At 40.9% G+C, this 24,580-nt stretch overlaps 2 protein-coding genes across 2 annotated transcripts; one reads left to right on the top strand and one right to left on the bottom strand.

Annotated features, from left to right (window-relative positions):
* Positions 1-1,443: 1,443 nt before the first annotated feature.
* Positions 1,444-16,461, top strand: LOC133558177 (receptor-type tyrosine-protein phosphatase H). The gene is made up of 17 exons (XM_061909358.1): positions 1,444-1,739; positions 3,795-3,909; positions 3,975-4,244; positions 4,327-4,593; positions 4,677-4,922; positions 6,124-6,357; positions 6,432-6,695; positions 6,775-6,871; positions 8,639-8,689; positions 9,441-9,522; positions 9,595-9,685; positions 9,751-9,821; positions 13,384-13,518; positions 15,092-15,214; positions 15,449-15,609; positions 15,685-15,820; positions 15,950-16,461. The coding sequence occupies exons 1-17, from the start codon at positions 1,677-1,679 to the stop codon at positions 15,998-16,000; spliced, it is 2,457 nt and encodes an 818-aa protein (XP_061765342.1). The 5' UTR covers positions 1,444-1,676; the 3' UTR covers positions 16,001-16,461.
* si:dkey-197c15.6 (putative nuclease HARBI1) lies at positions 13,807-22,804 on the bottom strand. The gene is made up of 2 exons (XM_061909359.1): positions 21,957-22,804; positions 13,807-16,944 (listed from the first exon to the last, which is right to left on the bottom strand). The coding sequence occupies exons 1-2, from the start codon at positions 22,645-22,647 to the stop codon at positions 16,550-16,552; spliced, it is 1,086 nt and encodes a 361-aa protein (XP_061765343.1). The 5' UTR covers positions 22,648-22,804; the 3' UTR covers positions 13,807-16,549.
* Positions 22,805-24,580: the final 1,776 nt, after the last annotated feature.

Raw genomic sequence — 24,580 nt, 5'->3', positions numbered from 1 at the left:
CAGCAAATGCTGTCAAAATAAATTATGTGATTATCCAGCAGGCACAATACATTAAAACAATGTTGAGGACTTGTTAAATTAGTTCCTGACATTGAGCAGCTCAAACATAACGTTGAAAAAACATGCCTTTTGAAAATGTTGGGTTCTGACGTTGATTTGATCATTGAAATTTAATCATTTCCCCAAAAATGTTTTACAACACAAATACAACGTTCAAACAACATGCTTTTTGACGTTTTTTCAATGTCAGCTTGTGACGTTGATTTGACAATTGAAATTTGGTCATTTCCTAACTATTTAATCAATTACAAAGTTTGTAAACAAAGATCACTTGACGTAATCACAAATGTCTCATAGGGCTGCACAAGCCACAACGACAATCCACGGCTTGGATGTAGCCTTGTACAGTGTCTCAACACGCTCTGGCGAAAGACTCTTTTATTTGGACTTTCCTTGATTACATGGTAACAGCTTTTTCTAAGGGACAAGGGTCGTAAACAGCCATCTCCTGTGGTTACAGAACAGTTCAAAGAAAAGGTCGTAAACAGTTCACAGAAAAGGTCGTAAAACAGTTCAACCAAAAAGTCGCCTTGAGGGGAGTCAGACCCTGCTTCCTCTCAACTTTGCAGTTCTTGGGTCAATACAATATTGTTCAGTTGATTCCTACTTTAACTTTAACTTTTAACTTTAATACATGAAAAAAACAGAACACCTTCATGTTGCTTCCCATCCTACACAGTGGAGTTTTACAAACCTTTTGCTTAGTAGGATTAAAGACATCTTTAGTCTGCTCGCCGGGAACTCATTGAAACACAACGTTTTTTGATAACTTAGATACAATTATTCTAACAAACGTTGTCTCAATTTACAAATACAGCTATTTTGCATTGTTGTTTCAAAAGTCAGTTTTAAAGGACTTCAACGTTGTATCAATGTCTTGTGCCTGTGTTTAAACATGATCAATGCGAAACATTTTTGTTATTAAGCACACAATTTAAAGCGTTAACTATATTAATTAATACATATTTTTGTGCGTTTGTTGTTTTACATTAATGTACAATGAGGTTGCTTGTCTATACTGTACGTGTCTTGTGATTGACTTGTGACCAGTCCAGGGTGTGTCCTGCCTCTACTCAAAGTCAGCTTGGATAGGCTGCAGCTGACCCGTGACCCTAACGGAGGCAAGCCATATAAACAAAATGGAAGGATGGAATAAACAACAACAATAAAATGTTTTAGGCATAATAGTTTTTTAAATTCTTAAAAGATGAATACTAATTCTTTGTAGAGTCTAAAACTATCGTATTGTTGATGGTTAGGGTGCACACTTCCTCAGAGAAAGTAGGCACACAGTTATTTCCTCAATTTGACTCATGAAAATGCGAACCAAAATTGCCTTCATATTGAAGGATCGACATGCAAGTGCATATGTTCACACGGAAGTAGCAGGCATAGCAAAGGTCGAAGTGGTTGTAAAAGGGGAGAAGCAGAAGGAGAGCCTTGCAAACATGTCAAGTGGACAAGAGTCTACCAGAGGAGGGTGCGGTCCAGAATTGAATTAAAAGACAACACCTCTGGAATGAAGTTAATACTGAAACTTTCTCGTCAACCTTTATTGCTATTTTTGCCAGCAAATCCGATGTGACTCTTGTAAACTCAAAGAAGGCATTAAAAAAATGACAGCGATTACGATCACCTTCGCTCTCCTGATGCTTTGTGTCTACCCGAGTCTACTCTGGGTAAGTTTGCTGATCACCCACTTTTATTCACTGCATGTCAGTGACAGACTTGGTTTACATTCAGCATCTATATCCACCTAGAGAAACCATGCATGAGGAAGTGAAAATGACGTTCAGTAAATTAATAATATTGGAATTTATTGTGCTTATATATATATATATATATATATATATATATATATATATATTATAATCTTATTTGTGTACTTCCGGTGGCTTTAGTTATTTGAACATACTGGTGTCAACATTAGGGACAACTGCACCATCCAACTGGTAGAAAAGATATGGTTATTGAGCTGCATGTCAACACATTAGAAAATGCTCTCAGTATAAAGTAGTGGCGTACAAACTCCTTCACAATGTCCCAGTACAATGCATGTTTCCCCTCGATGAACCGCAGCTCCCTAATACATGGGGCACTCATGCAGCCCCATACTATAACGCTACTACCACTTGAGGTAATTGTCTTAATAGTAACGTGTTTTGCAGATATTAGGCTTTTTTTTTCTTGGAATGAGCGAAATAAATCTGCTAATGGAACAAGTCAAAATTGTCTTTGTAAAACTACTTGAAATAAGACAATATATTTAAGCTTTAAAAACTTAAAAGTGATCTTGAAATGAGCAATTACAACTTATTAATAGCTATACAAAACTTCACAATACAATTAGGTATATATACTTAATTGTATTGTGAAGTTTTGTGTTGTATAACAAACTTTTGATCCTCAAAAGTAGTATTTTTTTCCTCAGAGGATCTATTGCCTAAAAACAAGTTGTTATGTACATCCATCCATCCATTTTATCCGAGGTCGGGTCACGGGGGCGGCAGCCTAAGCAGGGAAGCCCAAACTCCCCTCGCCCCAGCCACTTGGACCAGCTCCTCCCAGGGGATCCCGAGGATTTCCCAGGCCAGCCGGGTGACATGGTCTTTCCAACGTGTCCTGGGTTTTCCCCGTGGCCTCCTACTGGTTGGACGTGCCGTAAACTCCAGGAGTTTGGGCGGCATCCTGACCAGATGCCCGAACCACCTCATCTGGCCCCTCTCTATGTGGAGGAGCAGCGGATTTACTTTGAGCTCCTCCCGGATGACAGAGCTTCTTCCCCTATCTCAAACGGAGAGACCTGCCACCAGTCGGAGGAAACTAATTTTGCTCGCTTGTATTAGTGAGCTTGTCCTTTCGGTCATAACCCAAAGCTCATGACCATAGGTGAGGATGGGAACGTAGATCGATTGTTGAATTGAGAGCTTTGTCTTCCGGCTCAGCTCCTTCTTCACCACAACGGACCGATAAAGCGTCCCCATTACTAAAGACGCCACATTTCCGGCAGTAAGTCGGAGCTGTTTCCAGTGAGGGTTGGACTCCGCCGAGGCTGACCTTTGTCATCGACTCTGTTCATTATTTTTATGGACAGAATTTCTTGGCGCAGTCAAGGCGTTGAGGGAATCCAGTTTGGAGGCTGCAGGATTAGGTCTCTGCTTTTTGCAGAGAATGTGGTCCTGATGGCTTCATCTGGCCAGGATCTTCAGCTCCCGGTGGATCGGTTCGCAGCCGAGTGTGAAGCGACTGGGATGAGAATCAGTACCTCCAAGTCTGACTGCATGTTTCTCGCCCGGAAAAGGGTGGAGTGCCATCTCCGGTTTGGGGAAGAGATCTTGCCCCAAGTGTAGGACTTCAAGCACCTTGTTCGGCGGATCGGTGCGGCATCTTCAGTTGTGGTGAAGAAGTCATGTCTCACTGAAAAATACTATTCAGGGGATTGCAACTTAAGTTTGTTTAGATATTTTGACTCTAAATTACAGATATATTCTTGATGAAATTGTGAGTTTTTCCACTGACTACTCTAAAGTTTATTTTCTATAGTAGTAAGGCGTGTATGTATACTCACTTTTGGGATATCAAGTTTAATGATCACAACTGAGCTGAAGGCAAAATTTACAAATTAGCCTTTCAATTTGATATCTCAAATATGTTTGATATCTCAAGTAGTTAATATAAAAGATTCCAGTACAAGTTTTGATTTCCTATTTACAGTTATTTATTATTTTTTTAAGGGCATTACCACTCAAGAACCAACGACGCACTCAACATCGAGCAGCACAGAAATAACAACAGGGATAACAACGGTGATTTCCCCCACCTTGACAAGCCTCTTGACCACAAACCAGCGTGGGTATTAACTGTTGCCTTCACCTCCAAGCCTTTTTAGCTGCTAAACTCTTTTGTCTAATTAGCGCCGGAAAATGTTCAAGAGGTGACGGTGCAGGAGCAGAACAAAACCAGTATAACACTCCAGTGGGAAAAGTTGAACAGCATATCCACATACTTCCTACAATATGGCCTTCGCGGCGGTGAAAAGGAGGAGCGGGTTAATGCTTGGCCGGGTCAGTTGTTGGTCAAGCATGTGGTTACCCATCTGACTGCTGGAAGAAAATACCAATTCAGGCTCATCTCCGAATTCATGGGCGCCAACAGCAGTGGTTACATATTTTCTGCTCCCACTGGTAAGTTGTCTCACATTCTTTGAACAAAATGATATCTGCTTAGCCAAATTGTGTCCATGCACCAAATTTGCTTTTCTTTCAGCCCCTGAGGATGTCAAAAATGTGGATGTGGTGACCCAGACTGAAAGCAGCATTACTCTGTCATGGGACAAGGTTGGCAATATCTCAACGTACACCCTACAATGTACACCCGACTGCAACATAACCAAACGGGACATGAGTTATGGATGGAAAGCGGTGGTTATGCGTGAGGTTTCTTCGCTCGCTGCTGGGAAAAGATACAGTTTCACTCTCATCACCATGTTTGAGAACGTTACCAGCACCGGATTCACGTTTGCCGCTTCAACAGGTACGTAGCCTTGCCAATACAGTACTGTTCTATATAATATCACCTGAGAACTTGCTTCAATTCAAGTGTTTTGTCAACATCAGTGCCCTCAATGGTGGCTGTGGTCAACGTGACTGAGCGTTCAGAAACCAGTTTGACTCTGGCATGGGAGAAGATGGATGCCCAGTGGACCTACTTGCTTCACATTCACGGCACAAATGTCACAGTCAAATCGACAAATGTCTCCCACTCCTTCACGTCTCTGCAACCCGGAACGGAGTATCCATTCACTGTGATCACAATGTTCTCTGGGCTCAACAGCACCGCTTATACAGGCTTCTCTGTAACAGGTACTGCAAGTATACAATTCCAGTTTGGGACTGTATTAAACCCGGGCAGTACGGTGGTGCGGGGGTAAGTGCATGTGCCTCACATTACGAAGGTCCTGACTTGTCCTGGGGTCAATCCCAGGCTCGGGATTTTTCTGTGTGGAGTTTACATGTTCTCCCCGTGACTGCGTGGGTTCCCCCTGGGTACCCCGGCTTCCTCCCACAGCCAAAAACATGCACCTGGGGATAGGTTGATTGGCAACACTAAATTGGCCCTAGTGTGTGAATGTGTGGGAATGTTGTCTGTCTATCTGTGTTGGCCCTGCGATGAGGTGGCGACTTGTCCAGGGTGTACCCCGCCTTTTGCTCGAATGCAGCTGAGATAGGCTCCAGCGACCCCCCGCGACCTCGAACGGGACAAGCGGTAGAAAATGGATGGATGGATGTATTAAACCCACTACAGGCAGAACAAACTGGTTGGAGAAAAGATAGGGGGAAATTAAGCATGGTTATCATATTTAGGGAACGGTGTGGCGCAGTTGGAAGAGTGGCTGTGCCAGCAACCTGAGGGTTCCTGGTTCAATCCCCACCTTCTACCATCCTAGTCACGTCCGTTGTGTCCTTGAGCAAGACACTTCACCCTTGCTCCTGATGGGTCCTGGTTAGTGCCTTGCATGGCAGCTCCTGTCATCAGTGTGTGAATGTGTGTGTGAATGGGTGAATGTGGAAATAGTGTCAAAGCGCTTTGAGTTCCTTAAAAAAAAGTTAGAAAAGCGTTATACAAGTATAACCCATTTACCATTTATAGGAGGTGTAAAAACTTGGATATGGGTATTTTAAAATTGAGTGCAATTAAGCACGGTTATCATATTTATAGGAGGTGTAGAAACTGGGATTTGGGTATTTTAAAATTGACTACAAATTTTGGGTTGAAATTTAGTATTTGTTGTTTCTAAATGTATTTATTTTTTAGTTTTATCAATACAATGTTTTTTGCAAAGTTACTCTTATTTTTTTGGTTAAAGTTAATCAAAAAATATTATTTCAGTTTTTTGTTCAGACTGAATATCAATTTGCAATGATCCATATTAAATTGTGTTTCCATGCACAGGAATGTAAAACATATTTCTCAATCAACCAGATATTTTTCCCAAAGAGCTGAAGTGAACTGCACCAGTATGTGTACACATGATAGTTCCCAACAATATTGTTTGCATTTCAGCCATTAACTGCACCAACGTTCCCTGGCATGTCACAACATCATCCATCCAAGGAGCGATCGAGGGCTTATTTACAAGCGCAACCGCCTCCAACGGCTCTCACTCTCATGTCAGTGCAACAGGAAGTCAAACGGTGTCCTTTTCAGGACTATATCCGGGCGCGACATACAACTTGTCACTCCGGTATGAAAGGAATTCCACTCACTTTGTGCAGTGCCGTCACCAATTGACAACCAGTAAGTACTAAACTGGTTTATCGCTCTGTGATCACATTGTTTTTGTCATGCATCTTCTTTTCACTTCCATTTAGTTCCGCCGGATTTAACTGCTCACTGCAACTACTGGGATTCAGGCTATTCTGTCTTTGTCGCCTGGGATAAGCCAGACGGTTTGTGGACTGCTGTGGAGGTTAATGTGAGTGGAAAAACGTGCATAGTGGATGATATCGGACAACAACATGTCAAGATACCTGGTTTCCAACCTGCGAGAACCTACGGGGTGTCTCTGGCGTCATTGTCAAGAAGAATGATGAGGTCCAAAGCGTATGTTTTTCAATGTTCTACTGATCCGCGTGGTGAGTTCAAGTCTAATTGTTTACTTGTGTATCCTTTTTTTTTGTTGAGAGATTTTAGCCTGGATTTTTATCTTTCCAGGGGTCATTTCAGCGTCAGTTATCTCTATCCTGCTTATCGGCGTCCTGGTGTGTGTGACAGTGTTTATTTTAGTGAAACGACCGCATGGTATCATCAGGTTGGTGCGCACAGACTCATAACACTAGAACTCCCAGGATTTTTTGCTCTACCAGAGGGCATCTGATCGGCTGGAAGGCCCCCTGTGAACCTTCATTTTGTTATGAAAACGAGGGCAATCACTGGGCCACTTCACTCAAAACACCTTGACCTAATATGGGAGAGGTGGAGAATCAGATAGGAGCTGATGTAGAAGTTATCAGGACCCTACAACACTGGGCTTCCAACATCCCCACCAGGCACATAGGAAAAGTAAAAGAACAGAACCACATTAAAAAAAAACACTCAAAATCTGTGGCAGCCCCACCAGTCATTTACAGAATTGCTCATCAAGTTGATATCCGTACAAGATAATGATTTATTTTAAGTAACAATTTTTTCAAACTGAGATACACCAGAAAGGTATTTGATTTGTTTTATTTTAGAATTTGTATATTGTTTTTGCCTGTTTTGCTCTTAATAATTGAAACATTTTTGAGAAATTAACAAATTAAAAAAAAGTTTTTTGACAAAAACAGACTATCATTGAATCTCAGTAAAACTAAAATAATGCTATTTGGTAACAGTAGAAAAGAAAGTCTAACACAAATACAAATAGACGGAATAGAAATTGAAAGAGTAAATGAAACCAAATTTCTAGGTATAATGATTGATGATAAATTGAACTGGAAATCTCATGTAAAAAATATACAACATAAAGTAGCAAGAAACACGTCAATAATGAATAAAGCCAAATATGTTCTAAACCAAAAATCACTTTATATTCTCTAATGCTCACTAGTGTTACCATATCTGAGTTACTGTGTAGAAATATGGGGAAATAATTACAAAAGTACACTTCATTCACTAAAGGTGTTACAAAAAAGATCAGTTAAAATAATACATAATGTTGGATATAGAGAACATACAAACCCTTTATTTATTGAATGAAAGATACTGAAATTCCAAGACATAGTGAAATTGCAAACAGCTAAAATTATTCACAAAGCAAACTATAACCTGCTTCCCAAGAATATACAACAATTCTTCTCAACAAAAGAGGAGAAATATAATCTGAGAGAATAATGTAATTTAAAACATTTGTACGCATGTACAATACTTAAGACCTTCAGTATATCAGTATGTGGAATTAAATTATAGAATGGATTAAGCAAAGCAATCAAACAATGTACTAATATGATCCACTTCAAGAAACTCTTCAAACTTAAAGTGTTTACAAAGTGCAAAAAAGAAGAACCATGATAAACATTCTGAATGTATTCACCCATTCATTCTTTCATTCTCAAAATAATCTTACTTATTTCCTCGTATGGACTAAAACTTACTTCACCAATTATTTATTTATTTTTATTGTGATTACTATGGAGTATATTGTGAATACATTGAAAACATGAAGTGTACAAAAGTTTTAGCAACTGTTATGTAAAAGAAAAGGGGTAGGAATAAATAAGCTCTGCTTATTCCTATTCCTTTTCCAATATGTTGAAAAGAGAAACTGGAAATTGTGATGTATCATGTTTTATGCTTGCATGTTTGAAATAAACTCAAACTCAACTCAAGGAGCACTGCCATGCTAATGATCAATGTGGCCATAATGGCTCATGTGACTGCAACCTTTTAAATAACAAAAGGAGGGCCTTCCTGCCGATCGGCTGACCGGTGGGTTTTATAAGTAGAAATGCCAAATGGCTGCTCTGTGGGAGTTCTAGTGATAAATGCTTCTTTGGTTGCATCAGAAGTGTGAGAGTAGTCCTTTTGCTTCTTTCAGGAGCAGAAAGTCTTTCCTTGACGGTGTCACCGTTTCTACTCACAAAGTCACGTAAGATGGAGCTATTAGCCATACATTACAAGTAGAGAAAATGTAAGAAGCAATCCTGAACTGACAGAAGGAATCTTAAAAAGTTGCAGTCTATTAATTAGCCTTTGAAATGAAACATTTTTTTTGCCTATTCTAATCAGAATCAGAAGTACTTTATTAAGCCCAGAGGGGAAATTAAGATTTTCAGCAAAATCCTATTCAAGGGCAGACAAAAATTACAGAGAGACAGAAAACCAGGTCGGACAAAAACCGAAGCAAACCCAATTACTTTCCAGTTCCAGACACCTACATGTGCTGGCTCTGGCAAAAGGCACAACGACTGAGTCACCAATGAGTTAGATTATTTCTTTTGAATGACACACCTAGTGCTTATTAGGGCAAACTTGTATTTCCGCCAAAAAACGAATCATACGAAACGTGGGTCATGGGAAATGCGAGGTATTACTGTGTTGTGTGTAGGCAGAGAGACATACATAATTCACTAATAATGTCCAAAATTCTTGTTGTGTGTAAGGATTCCAACTTGATCCATTTTCCAGATGAAGCTCAAAATGCATCAATGATGTCACGGCATTGCCTCAAAGCATGTACATTCGTTTTGCGCTGTCATCCCTATGATGCAAAAATCTCACAGGGGATGTCTTGGCACGATGTATGGCGAATCGCCAATATCTGAACACTCACGCATGGGATCTGTTTGCTCCTATATTATGAACAATAAGGTAAAATGCTTGTTCTACTCTTTCTCCAGAGATATTCCTCTTGCAAAGTTTCCCGCACACTTTTACAGTTTAAGCATGGATATGAACCGAGGTTTCAGAGAGGAATATGAGGTGATCAAAACACTGTAGAACAGGTTTTTTTTACTGTGTTTAGCTGTCTGACACTCCTGTTTTGCCACTCAGAGTCTTGCTTCTGTTGGCATGGATCAAATGCAAAATGCTGCTCTGATGCCTGTCAACTCTGCGAAGAATCGCTTCACTAACATCTTGCCATGTAAGGGTGTGATGATCGCTTTAAAAAAACAACAAGTTGAAAACGTAACTCTTATCTTCTTCCAGATGACTGGTGCAGAGTGAAGCTACAAACCACAAATGGCATGTCTGACTACATTAATGCCTCTTACATGCCGGTAAGTAATACAAAACCCAACACCAGTGTAGTTGGCACATTGTGTAAATCCTAAATTAAAACACAGTAGAGTGATTTGCAAATCCTTTTCAAATTATAATTCAATTGAACAGACTCCAAAGACAAGATATTTATTGTTCGAACTGAGAAACTTATTTTTTGGGGGGGGCAAATAATCAATAACTTAGCATTTAATGGCAGCAACACATTGCAAAAAAATTGGCACAGGGCCATTTTTACCACTGTAATTGGTAAAATTGCTTTTCCTTTTAACAATTTTAAATGAGAAAAAGGTCTGGACTACAGGCAAGCCAGTATCATACCCGCACTTTTTTACTATGAAGTCACACTGTTGTGACACGTGGCTTGGCATTGTCTTGCTGACGATGCCAACATATGTTGCTCCAAAACCTGTTTGTACCTTTCAGCAATAATGGTGCCTACACAGATGTGTAATTTACCCATGCCTTGGGGATTAATACACACCCATACCATCACAGATGCTGGCTTTTGAACTTTGCGCCTATAAAAGTTCTGATGGTTTTCTTCCACTTTGGACATGATGTCCGCAGTTTCCAAAAACAATTTGAAATGTGGACTCGTCAGACCACAGAAACACTTTGCATCAGTCCATCTTAGATGAGCTCGGGCCCAGCGAAGCCGGCGGCGTTTTCGGGTGTTGTTGACAAATGGCTTTCGCTTTGCATAGTAGAGTTTTAACTTGCATTTATGAATGTAGCGACAAACTGTTGTTATTGACAGTGTTTTTTTGAAGGGTTCCTAAGCCTATATGGTGATATCTTTACACACTGATGTCGCTTTCAATGTTACGTGCAGTGATTTCTCCAGATTCTCTGAACCTTTTGATGATATTACAGACCTTAGATGGTGAAAACCCTAAATTTCTTGCAATAGCTCATTGAGAAATGTTGCTATTAAACTGTTTGACAATTTGCTCTCGCATTTCTTCACAAAGTGGTGACCCTTGCACCATCCTTGTTTTTGAATAACTGAGCATTTCATGGAAGATGCTTTTATAACCACTCATGGCACCTGCCTGTTCACGTGTGGGATTTTCCAAAGAAGTGTTTGATGAGCATTCCTCAACTTCCATCCATCCATTTCCTACCGCTTGTCCCTTTTTCTGGCTTGTGGGGAGTGAGAGCCTATCTCAGCTGCATTCGGGCGGTAGGCGGAGTACACCCTGGACTTTCATAGTCTCTTTTGCCACTTGTGCCAGCTTTTTTGAAACATGTTGTAGGCAAATTAGCTAATATTTGCAGAAAATAACAACGTTTTCCAGTCCGAACGTTAAGTATCTTGTCTTTGCAGTCTATTCAATTGAATACAGGTTGAAAAGGATTTGCAAATCATTGTATTTTGCTTTTATTTACGATCTAAACAAGGTGCCAACTTCACCGGTTTTGGGGTTTGTAATTTAAATTGATTATAGGGGTCTCCATTTGCATCCCCAGGAAACGTATACATGCATGATAAAAGTAGCTGTAAAATAAAAGTTTTCTATTAACCAAAGTGTTCTGCATTTGAAAACTGATTGTATATATTAGCATGTTAAAAGGTTAATTAAACTACTTTGAACACTAAAATAATAGCATCTGTTGCTTTTCCTCTCTTCCTAAAATTAAACTTCACGATTAAATATAATAACAGCAGCAAATCTTTCAAAACTGTTATATATATTTTTTTATATACATGTGTTATTTCAGGAGTGCCAAACGGTTTAAACAAGGGGGCAACATTGGATTGATTGAATGTGGCTGGGAAATCTCTTTGTATGTTTGTGTGTTTATATTAAAATTATATATATATATATTTATATAAATATATTAGGGCTGGGCAATGATTAACAATTTTAATCAAAGTTAATCGCACTATTTCTCCGATTAATCGCGATTAACTGCATTGTACACGCAAAGCCCAATAATGAATTCAAAAGTAGTGTGTAATGCACCTTTATTGGAATATTCTCCCACATGAACAAAAGCGCCAAAACATTGGTTGTCCAAACACAATTTAAATCAGTCCTTGTTAAACAGTAGCAGTTAAATAGCATATTTTATGAAAATCAACTCAAAAAATGTAAATACAAACATTTAAGCTTATTGTCACTGCCAGGGTATTTAAGTTATCCTGTTTGTTATGGAAAATAAATATAATCTACATACAAATCTCTGAGCCACAATCATAACATCTGAACAGGCAATTTCTGAGGTAACAGCAGAAACATTATTTTTTATCAGGGATCTTATGTTTAAAAAAACCCATATTTTAGGTAGTGGGCTGTTTTAGGGAATTTTTGATCAAATTATCCGTAGTAGCAATATTAATAATGTTGTGTTTATTCTGCGTAGTGCACTTAAAATAATCATGACCATATCTAGGAATTGATATGATGGGAATTTTCCGATTGTTTGCTTGGTGCTTTGATAAACTGAGCGCATATACATGGTACTATATTGTGATGTTATGAGCCAGGGAAAAAAAGAACTACCCCACCCAGCATGCAACAGGAGTGACGAGCATGCGCGGTAGCCCGGTATAGGTTGTGTGTCGCCATGACGGCATCTTGTATGTTGTGATATGCACGCTCTGAAAGCAGACGTTAAGAACTCAGCCAACACGCCTCGTCTGCATTATTCATAAATAGAAAGACAACACATATACTCCGCTGCTTCACAAGCCGCTGGATGTAGCCGGCAAAGTATTCCCATGCTAGCTAGCCGGTCTAGCAAGCACGCGCCATTCAGTCCAAAACGGCCCGATCTATCCACATTCAGAATTGTCTGGAGGTCGTAAGTGATCCCGGAGTGACCACGCTGTAAGCCAGCCATGAAATTTGCAGAATTGTCCGGTATTTTTGCCAAATGTTCCATCTTTACCAAGAGCCCCTCGACGCCGAAGTACATCCGGGAGATGCCATCTTGTTAAGAAAAGGCGTTCACAAAATAAAAGCATGTAAACAACATACGCAAATGTGCGATAAAATAATTGTCGGCGTTAATAGATTGATGAGTTGACGCGTAATTAACGCATTAATTTGCCCACCCCTTATATATATATATACATACACACATATATATATATATATATATATATATATACGTATATATATATATATATATATATATATATATATATATATATAGTCAAGGTTTCTGTGATTTATCTATAATACAGTGCTCAATACCGGGGTGTAGCAGAATATACGTTAGGTCAGGAAAAAACACATTTTAAAATCCCCTGAAGAGCAGAGAAACCTGCGAAACAGGCTTGTAGGAATGAAATAGCCTCAGTGTTTTTTCCTCACCTCCCAGGGGGTGAACAAGGGAATGGGTCAAATGCAAAGGACACATTTCACCACACCTAGTGTGTGTGTGTGACAATCATTGGTACTTTAACTTTACTTTATATATATACTTCTTTACTTCACAAACAAAAAGGCTTTAAGTCATTCATGGGCCAGATTTGGCCTGTTGGCCACCAGCTATTTCCTTTCCAAGTGAAACAATTCAAACCAGCATGTATATTTATTGCTTTCGCAGGGTTACAGCAGTAGCTGTGAGTACATCGCCACTCAGGGCCCTCTGCCCTCCACAGTTAGTGACTTCTGGAGAATGATCTGGGAGCAGAGAGTGAGCGCCATCGTCATGGTGACCAACTGCGTTGAAGGCACGCGGGTGCGTTTAGCAACTAAATCCTACAATAAACCAGAGGTGTCCAAAGTGTAAAATTGCTTAATGGTTTTACACCAATTTACTTTTTCACTTAAGCACTAACCTAAAATGTGGATGTTTTTTTCAATGATTTAGCATGGTGGTCATCAATCCGCGGCTCCTTAGTGGCGCCCTAGTGGCTCCCTGAAGCATTTTTAAAAAAGGATTGAAAATGGAAAAAGATGGGGGGAAAAACATTTTTTGTTTTTGTATGTTTTTTGTTTTAGGAAAAACATGACACAAACCTTCCCAATTGTTAGAAAGCCCACTGTTTAATATGTTCTGTGTGAATGCTTCGCTGATGACAGTATTTGGTGAACAAACATCATTTTGTCCTGCTAATTTTGGGCGTTTCTTGAACTCACCATAGTAAATGATAAATGGGTTATACTTGTATAGCGCTTTTCTAGCTTCAAGGTACTCAAGCGCTATGAAACTATTTCCACATTCACCCACTCACACACACGTTCACACACTGATGGCGGGAGCTGCCATGCAAGGCCCTAACCACAACCCATCAGGAGGAAGGGTGAGGACGTGACGAGGTTGGTAGAAGGTGGGGATCAAACCAGGAACCTTAAGGTTGCTGGCACGGCCACCTCTCTCAACTGTGCCACGTCATCCCAGTATAGTGTGGACTGTGACGCAACAGCTTGTTTACATGAACATATTCCACTCCTTCTTTATCTCATTTTGTCCACCAAATGTTTTATGCTGTGCGTGAATGCACAAGGCGGTGCTTTGTTGATGTTATTTACTTGTAATACAAATCAGGCATATTTGGTCAGAGCATGTCTGCAAGCTAATCAATGCTCACATGCTATTTAGGCTAGCTGTATGTACATATTGCATCATTATGCCTCATGTGTAGGTATATTTGAGCTCATTTAATATTCTTTACTTTTATCCTCTTATTGGCTGCATTTCAGAGTTGTGTGCCATGTTGTTCCAGACCACAGCAAACATTACCTAGCTTGCCAAAGATTGTAATAAATCTGTTAAAAGAAGACAGCCTGGCGTTTCCTTTAACTTGGAAACAAACATTTATACCTTTGGCCATTAAAAGCCAGTAATTTCCAGGAATTATCTCACCTTTCAAGTAACCTCTGATTTACTAATAGTTTGTAATGTTGTAAGAATGTGCAGAATAAATTAAAAAAGTGTCAACATTTCTGTCAACTAAGATTTGCTTCAGCCTGCAACACATAGTTATTTTGATAGTAGGCTATCATAGCTAATACAGACACTTACGTAGCACGTTGCCTTCATTATAACACTCATATACGACTTTTCCTTTTTTGTGGCTTCAGACAAGGTTAGTTTTTTGGTCCAATATGGCTCTTTCAACGTTTTGGGTTGATGACCCCTGGCTTAGCATATATTTACCCACATGGGAGTTGGTTTTACCATATTTAATGCACAGAAAATATTTGTGTGGGTGTCTGGCTGTTACTTAAAAAATTCTGACACCACACCACTGCATACAACCGTTAGTTCCACAAAGGTATTGAGTAAAATACATGTTTTTTCCCCCCAGACTAAATGTGAATGTTACTGGCCTTCACAAAACAAAAGTTGCCTTCACGGAGAGCTGACCATCACAATCGCATCGGAACAGCAAAAGCCCAACTGGACGTTAAGGGAATTCCATGTGAAACATGTAATCTGATTACAATTTCTTAATTAATGCATCAGTAAGAGGGGAACAACAGGGTTTTATTTTTTTAGATGTCATAAAAATGTGTGCTCAATGTAAATAGAACCTGCAACTTCAACATTTATGTTGGCACTGTCACAGACTGGTCCAATAAATGTTGAAGAGAGGTCACTATTACTATGTGGTGGGTTTTTTTTAATGCTGTACAAATGTGCTTCCTAATATGTGTGTTTCCAGCGAAACAACCTGGTGGAGAGGATGGTCAAACACTTCCACTTTACTGCTTGGCCTGACCATGGAGTCCCTCAGGGTACAGATGTCCTGATCCAGTTCAGAAGCCTCATTAGGCAGCATATAGAAGCACAATGGAACAATGCTCCCATTGTAGTTCACTGCAGGTATGGTGCTTCAAACGACAAATATGTCTGTAATAATAAGACGGGGCACAATGAATGGATGATCTCGTCTTTTAGTGCCGGAGTGGGCCGGACCGGCACCATCATAGCCTTAGATGTTCTGCTTCAACAGCTGCACAGAGATAAGACAGTGAATGTCAAGGCTTTTGTGCACAAAATGAGACTACAGCGGCCACACATGGTGCAGAACGAGGTAACACAAACGCACACAAACAGGCATGCGCTCGCTATATTCTCACAAGAGTTGCACTGGGCAGGAATACAGCTCACACGCCGGCATGTTCTTTCGACCTTTCAACTTGGACTTCTGCTTTCGTTGCAGTCCCAGTATGTTTTCCTGAACCAGTGCATCTTGGACCGTCTGAAGTCTTAAAGCGAGACTGGTGAAAATGTGAAAGAGAATGCTTATGTGATATATATGAGAATTATAGACGCTCAGAGTTTGAATTAGAAAGCCTTCTTGCATTTTCCCACAGGTCCCCCAAAAAATCCTGAATACTTGTCACGGTAACCAAAAAAAAAAGCACTTTTATCTCGATTTGCACCAAGATGTAGTATGTTTCTCTATGTAAATAGTATTCCTGTTTTAGATTACACTATGCTACTACTTCTTTTAGATAATATGCATTTAAAAAACAGTGTACAATGTATTGGTAATAGTTTACTTATTTTCTTATTGTTTCCATCTTTGTAGTCAATGACCTGTAAATAAACCTAAAAGCAGTTTTAAACACTCAAAATTCCAGCATCAAGGCTAGATTTTGAACACAGTACTTCCAATATGGAACCACTGCTTATTTAAAATATAATAAAAATGGGGTCGTTCAATGGACACTGAGGTAAATGTATTGGATTAGGTGTGGAATGTCCGGTGAGTGTCGGCCTCATGTGTGAAAATTCAACATTGTCCTCCTGTTGGATGTTATTCCGGTTCTCCTTGACCGGGTACAGTACTGAAGCTCGATTCGATGAGTTCCTGCCGAGCTCTCAAGCCGTCGGGGTTGATCACCGCCGCCGACCCCTGGCAAGGATTCCTCGGCTGAGGGTCTTCAAATTTCTCCTCCCCAGGCGGCAGGGGCACCGAGAACTTCTTGGCGATGTTGTGCAAGACGCAGCAAGCCTTGACCACATTGGTCAACTTGTCCAGCGTGAAGCCGAGTTTGGTCAAGCACCTGAAGCGCCACTTGAGGGATCGCAGCGTTGTCCGCGTCACGCAGTGGAGCTTGGCGTGGGCTTCATTGAAGCGGATCTGAGCGTCACTTTTGGGGTCCGACACGGGAGTCAGGACGCGTTTGCTCAAGTGGTAGCCTTCGCCTCCTTTTAACGGATAGACAAAAAAGGGCAATTAACCGGAAGTCAGAGACCATAAAAACAAATTATGTTGAACAACAACAAATGAGGGGCCGGTAGATGACCACAATGTATCCCCTGGTTTTGTACCAACATGACAACCAGGTAGTGGTTAGCATTAGTGGTTCAAATACACACAGTGTCTAAAAAAGCTTGCATGTTGGGCTAATTGGAGACTTTAAATCAGTGGTGTCCAAAGTTTTTTCAGTGAAGGGCCGTACACATAACAAGTGGCGTATGCGGGGGCCACTTTGTACACACATTGAAGATACGAAAACAGATACAATGTAGGTCAATCAATATATGCTGAACAAAACATCTACATCTTACCGCTTTGTTATAGGGTAAACTGTTCAAAAAAAAAAATCTGGAGATTTTACGTTAAAAAACTGGCAGGTCGTCAAACATTTTTAATGATGGTTTTTACACTGAATAAAGTAAATAACAGTACCACTTTTTTATTACGGTAAAATTCTGGCACCTGAGCTGCAATTTTTTTTAACAGTAAAATTTACTCCTTTTACAGTGCGTTACTATGAATGGGAAAAATAGTACCACTTATTTTTTACAGTACAATTATTTACAATTGTCAGAATTGTAACGTAAAATCCACTTTTTTTTAATTTACAGAGTAACAAAGCAAATTAGTGTAACATCTAAGGCATATGTATTATTATTTAGACTAATATTGTACTTATTATTTTCTAATATTTTTATTCGACCATATAAAACCTTTTTTGAGGGCTTTAGCACACACAAAAACGTACCATATCTTGCAAGTTATATGTACACATGTAGCATTTTATCTTTGATTAAATGTTCTGAACCGGGATGTGTTTATTTTGTCCTTCGAATGTGTCGCGGGCCAATAAAAAATTAGTTGCGGGCCGCAAATGGCCAAAACATTTGCTTTAAATTGTGCATACAGTTGTTAGTCTGTATTTGCCCTGGGATTGGCTGTTGACTCGTCCAGGATGTACCATGCCTCTCTCACCCAAAGTCAGCTGGGGTAGGCTCCAGCTGACCCTGTGACTACGATGAGGACAAATAGTGCAGACCAGATCTGTCAAACTCCTTTTTTTGAGGGCCACCTTGATTGATGTCGCAGACCACATTGAGAAGGAAATGAAGGGGAAAACCACATTTAAATATCTCTATAAAATAATCACATTCTCAAAACTATTTGATAAAGCGTTTTAATCTAAATTTATTGCGGTGTTATGATTAGCACATTTAGCACACCCCTTATGGTTGAGGAATTGACATTAGTCGCATAATTTTGGTCTTAGACTTCACCTCTGTATGTATGATGAGATTGTCGCAGATCTTCAAGATGCAACCTTTTAATCAAATTTGAATAATAGGATATTGAGACTGATTTGGTGGATTTAAAGATTCCTTTTTTATTTATATATGAAATTGTAAATTGGTATTTGGTGGGTAGTTTTTGAAACGTATTGTATTGTACTGTATTTTGTATATTATATGATGATGTATATTTTAACTGTGGGTCCCTGTCCATAAGCTGCGTGCTTCTAGGGATGATCCCTTTGCAGAACGGACTCTGACATTAACAAAATAACAATAATGAAATAAAAAACTATGTCTGTCTGTAAAAAAATAAAAAAATAACGTGGCAGACCAGATATAAATGACACGACGTACCACATTATGACATGACGGACCACGTAGAACTACATGGCAAACCACGTTAAATGACGTGACGGACCACGTTGAACGATGTGTCGGGCCACACTAAAAAATGTGGTTAAGTGACAATGATGTGGTTAGAATTTGTGACGGACCATAATGAATAGAAATTATGTGGTGGGCCACATTAAGTGATGTGGTTAAATTACGTGACAGACTACGTTGAACGATGTGTCGGGCCACACTAAAAAATGTGGTTAAATGAAGTGACGGACCACGTTGAACAATGTGGCGGGCCACACTTAATGATGTGGTTAAAATTTGTGACAGACCATAATGAATAGAAATTATGTGGTGCGCCACACTAAATGATGTGGTTAAATGACGTGACGGACCCTTCAAACGATGTGTCGGGCCACACTAAAAAATGTGGTTAAATGACGTGACGGACCAAATTGAACAATGTTTCGGGCCACGCTTAATGATGTGGTTAAAATTTGTGACGGACCATAATGAATAGAAATTATGTGGTGGGCCACCCAAAGTGATGTGGTTAAATTACGTTACAGACTATGTTGAATGACGCGGTTAAACGATTTGACGGACCACATTGAATGATGTGGTTAAATGACGTGACAGACCACATTGAACGATGTGGCAGGCCACACTAAATCATGTGGTTAAATGACGTGATGGACTATGTTGAACGATGTGGTTAAATGATGTGACAGACCATCTTGAACGATATGGCGGGCCACCCCAAATCATGTGATTAAATTACGTGACGGACCACGTTGAACAATGTGGCGGGCCACACTAAATGATGTGGTTAATTGACGTGGCAGACCATAATCAATAGAAATTATGTGGTGGGCCACACTGAATGATGTGGTTAAATGACGTGACGGACCCCCGTTGAACAATGTGGCGGGCCACACTGAATGATGTGGTTAAATGATGTGGCAGACCATAATGAATAGAAATGATGATGTGACGTACAACATTGAACGATGCGGCGGGCGACCTAAGTGATGTGGTTAAATGACGTGACTGACCACATTGAAAGATGTGGTGGGCCAACCTAAATGATGTGGTTAAATGATGTGCCAGACCACGTTGAACGATGTGGCGGGCCAAACTAAATGATGTGGTTAAATGACGTGACTGACCACATTGAAAGATGTGGCGGGCCAACCTAAATGATGTGGTTAAATGACGTGACTGACCACATTGAAAGATGTGGCGGGCCAACCTAAATGATGTGGTTAAATGACGTGACGGACCATGTTGAACGATGTGGCGGGCCAACCTAAATGATGTGGTTAAATGACGTGACGGACCATGTTGAACGATGTGGCGGGCCAAACTAAATGATGTGGTTAAATGACGTGACTGACCACATTGAAAGATGTGGCGGGCCAACCTAAATGATGTGGTTAAATGACGTGACGGACCATGTTGAACGATGTGGCGGGCCAACCTAAATGATGTGGTTAAATGACGTGACGGACCATGTTGAACGATGTGGCGGGCCAAACTAAATGATGTGGTTAAATGACGTGACGGACCAAATTTAACGATGTGTCGGGCCACACTAAAAAATGTGGTTTAATGACGTGACGGACCACGTTGAACAATGTGGCGGGCCACACTTAATGATGTGGTTAAAATTTGTGACAGACCATAATGAATAGAAATTATGTGGTGGGCCACACTAAGTGATGTGGTTAAATTACGTGACAGACTACGTTGAAGGATGCGGTTAAACGATGTGACGGACCACGTTGATTGATGTGGTTAAATGGCGTGACAGACCACGTTGAACGATGTGGCGGACCAATCTAAATCATGTGGTTAAATGACGTGATGGACTATGTTGAACGATGTGGTTAAATGATGTGACAGACCATGTTGAACGATATGGCGGGCCACCCCAAATCATGTGAGAACGATATGGCGGGCCACGCCAAATCATGTGATTAAATGACGTGACGGACCACGTTGAACAATGTGGTGGGCCAAGATAAATAATGTGGTTAATTGATGTGGCAGACCATAATCAATAGAAATTATGTGGTGGGCCACTCTGAATGATGTGGTTGAAAGACGTGACGGACCCCCGTTGAACGATGTGGCGGGCCACACTAAATGATGTGGTTAAATGATGTGGCAGACCATAATGAATATAAAATGATGTGGTGGGCCACACAAAATGATGTGGTTAAATGACGTGCCAGACCATAATGAATAGAAATGTGGTGGGCCACACTAAGTGATGTGTTTAAATGACGTGACGGACCACGTTGAACAATGTGGTGGGCCACACTTAATGATGTGGTTAAATGGCGTGACAGACCACGTTGAACGATGTGGCGGGCCACGCTTAATGATGTGGTTAAAATTTGTGACAGACCATAATGAATATAAATTATGTGGTGGGCCACGCTAAGTGATGTGGTTAAATTACGTGACAGACTACGTTGAATGATGCGGTTAAACGATGTGACGGACCACGTTGATTGATGTGGTTATATGATTTGACTGACCATTTTGAACGATATGGCGGGCCACCCCAAATCATGTGGTTAATTGACGTGGCAGACCATAATCAATAGAAATTATGTGGTGGGCCACACTGAATGATGTGGTTAAAAGACGTGACGGACCCCCGTTGAACGACGTGGTGGGCCACACTTAATGATGTGGTTAAATGATGTGACGGACCACGTTGAACGACGTGGTGGGCCACTCTAAATGACATGGTTAAATGACGTTACGGAATGCGTTGAATGAAGTGGTGGGCCACACTAAATGATGTGGTTAAATGACGTGATGGACTATGTTGAACGATGTGGTTAAATGATGTGACAGACCATGTTGTACGATATGGCGGGCCACCCCAAATCATGTGATTAAATGACGTGACGGACCACGTTGAACAATGTGGCGGGCCAAGATAAATAATGTGGTTGATTGACGTGGCAGACCATAATGAATAGAAATGATGTGGTGGGCCACACTGAATGATGTGGTTGAATGATGTGGCAGACCATAATGAATATAAAATGATGTGGTGGGCCACACAAAATGATGTGGTTAAATGACGTGACAGACCACGTTAAACGACGTGGTGGGCCACTCTAAATGATATGGTTAAATGACGTGACGGAATTTGTTGAATGAAGTGGTGGGCCACACTAAATGATGCGGCTAAATGACGTGATGGACCACATAAAAGGAAGTGGCGGCCCAGATCAGACCCCTTGGCTTTGAGTTTGACACCGAGACAATTGATGCTTTCAATACATAAACTATCTGCACATCCTCACCGATCACCCAGTATTGTCCATAAAGTTCATCCTCGATCTCCCGCCCTCGGAAGGAGGTGCACCACAAGTCCTGGTCGCTGGTGCTGCCCACGCAACACTTCTCCACACTCAGAATATTGCCGTCCAGGTCACAAATCATCTGGCTCACCACCGACTTGTAGCCCAGCGCGTTGACGTATTGCTGGCGTACCAACTCCGACCAGTTCTTGTCATGCGTGGAGGTTCGGATGTGGAAGTGCGTGGGGGCCAGCACGCCCAGGACGTCGGGGATCCCGCAGAACTCCTCCGCCATGTGTGCGATGTCCACTTTGGCTTTGCGAGTCTGCGGGAAGGAGATGAACTGATCCGACATACCGGCGACCACCTCGGACACCGTCCACACAATTTGCCGGCAGTCCGTCTTCAGGTCGAAGCGCCTGAGGAGGGAAACGGCGGAGGCGCCGAGAGCGAAGAAATTGAGCGTGATCATGATCATGATGTCCACGGATGAGGGCGTGAGCATGTATTGTTTCATGCGGACACGGACGATGTCCGCCACGAACTCGATGCAAGCGCGCGTTAGATGGAACATCTCGAACAAAGTGTCGTCGTCGTAGCAAGCGAAGCAGCTCTTGGACTGCGAGTCCACTTCTTCCTCGTGTCCCAGGAGCTCCGCCTGGACCGCGAACCACACTGGCAGGGCGTCGGACATGTTGGCCGCTGCAGCTTGCGACACGCGGGATTAAAAACAACAAAACAATTCAACAGTCTGCGTTCACCCGCTGCTCCTGACGAGTACCGGAAAAGAGCTTTCTTTACTTTCTTTTGCGTGGAGTATTGCGCTTCGAAAGGTTCGTTATCGCCCCCTAGTGTCGGCAGGGAGACACGTTATTCATCTCCTAAAACAGTGGTTCTCAACCTTTTTTCGGTGATTTCATTTTTTTAATTCAAGTACCCCCTAATCAGAGCAAAGCATTTTTGGTTGAACAAAAGAGATATAGAAGTAAAATACAGCACTTTGTCATCAGTTTCTCATTTATTAAATTGTATAACTGCAAAATATCAATCAATATCAATCAATGTTTACTTATATAGCCCTAAATCACTAGTGTCTCAAAGGGCTGCACAAACCACTACGACATCCTCGGTAGGCCCACATAAGGGCAAGGAAAACTCACACCCAGTGGGACATCGGTGACAATGATGACTATGAGAACCTTGGAGAGGAGGAAAGCAATGGATGTCGAGCGGGTCTAACATGATACTGTGAAAGTTCAATCCATAATGGATCCAACACAGTCGCGAGAGTCCAGTCCAAAGCGGATCCAACACAGCAGCAAGAGTCCCGTTCACAGCAGAGCCAGCAGGAAACCATCCCAAGCGGAGGCGGATCAGCAGCGCAGAGATGTCCCCAGCCGATACACAGGCAAGCAGTACATGGCCACCGGATCGGACCGGACCCCCTCCACAAGGGAGAGTGGGACATAGAAGAAAAAGAAAAGAAACGGCAGATCAACTGGTCTAAAAAGGGAGTCTATGTAAAGGCTAGAGTATACAAATGAGTTTTAAGGTGAGACTTAAATGCTTCTACTGAGGTAGAAAATATTGCTCATTTGTAGTGGTCTTTCTTGAACTATTTGGAAAAAAAGATATAAAAACAACTAAAAACTAAATAAACAAGCGATTCAATTATAAATAAATATTTCTACACATAGAAGTAATCATCAACTTAAAGTGCCTTCTTTGGGGATTGTAATAGAGATCCATCTGGATTCATAAACTTAATTCTAAACATTTCTTCACAAAAAAATAAATCTTCAACATCAATATTTATGGAACATGTCCACAAAAAATCCAGCTGTCAACACTGAATATTGCATTCTTGCATTTCTTTTCACAGTTTATGAACTTACATTCATATTTTGTTGAAGTATTATTCAATAAATACATTTATAAAGGATTTTTGAATTGTTGCTATTTTTAGAATATTTTTAAAAAAATCTCACGTACCCCTTGGCATACCTTCAAGTAACCCCATTTGAGAACCACTGTCCTAAAACAGGGGTAGGGAACCTATGGCTGTCGAGCCAGATGTGGCTGTTTTGATGTCTGCATCTGGCTCCCGGATAAATATTAGCTGACATTGCTTAACACGATAAGACGGGGCTAGGGAACCTATGGCTCGCGAGCCAGATGTGGCTCTTTTGATGACTGCATCTGGCTCTCAGATAAATCTGAGCTGACATTGCTTAACATGATAAGTAATGAATAATTCCACTTGTAATAAGTGTTAAAAATAATGTTCAAAACATAAAACATTCTCTTGCATTTTTAGTCCATCCATCCGTTTACTACCGCACCTGTTCAAGAAGTTGCGTTAAGAAGTTATTTATTTATTATTGGTTAGTGTGGGGCTTGTCCTCCTGGGGGTTCTTCAGACCCCCAAGCACCGACATGAGAGCTCGTGTCAGGGTTACACTATTGTTTTATTTTTCAATAAATCTCTCAGTTGCTTTCCAGCAATTGTATTTTTCTCTTTCGTTCTCGCTCGCGCTCTGACTCCAGCCCCAACCCCATCTCTCCTCCTGGCTGCAGCTTATAACAGTGTGATAGGTGATTAGATAACAAGGCTCAGGTGGGCCATC

Source organism: Nerophis ophidion, linkage group LG08, assembly GCF_033978795.1.
Source record: "Nerophis ophidion isolate RoL-2023_Sa linkage group LG08, RoL_Noph_v1.0, whole genome shotgun sequence".
Lineage (NCBI taxonomy): Eukaryota > Metazoa > Chordata > Actinopteri > Syngnathiformes > Syngnathidae > Nerophis > Nerophis ophidion.
Note: the sequence above shows the minus strand (reverse complement) of the source record. Positions and strands in the feature narration are given on the sequence as shown.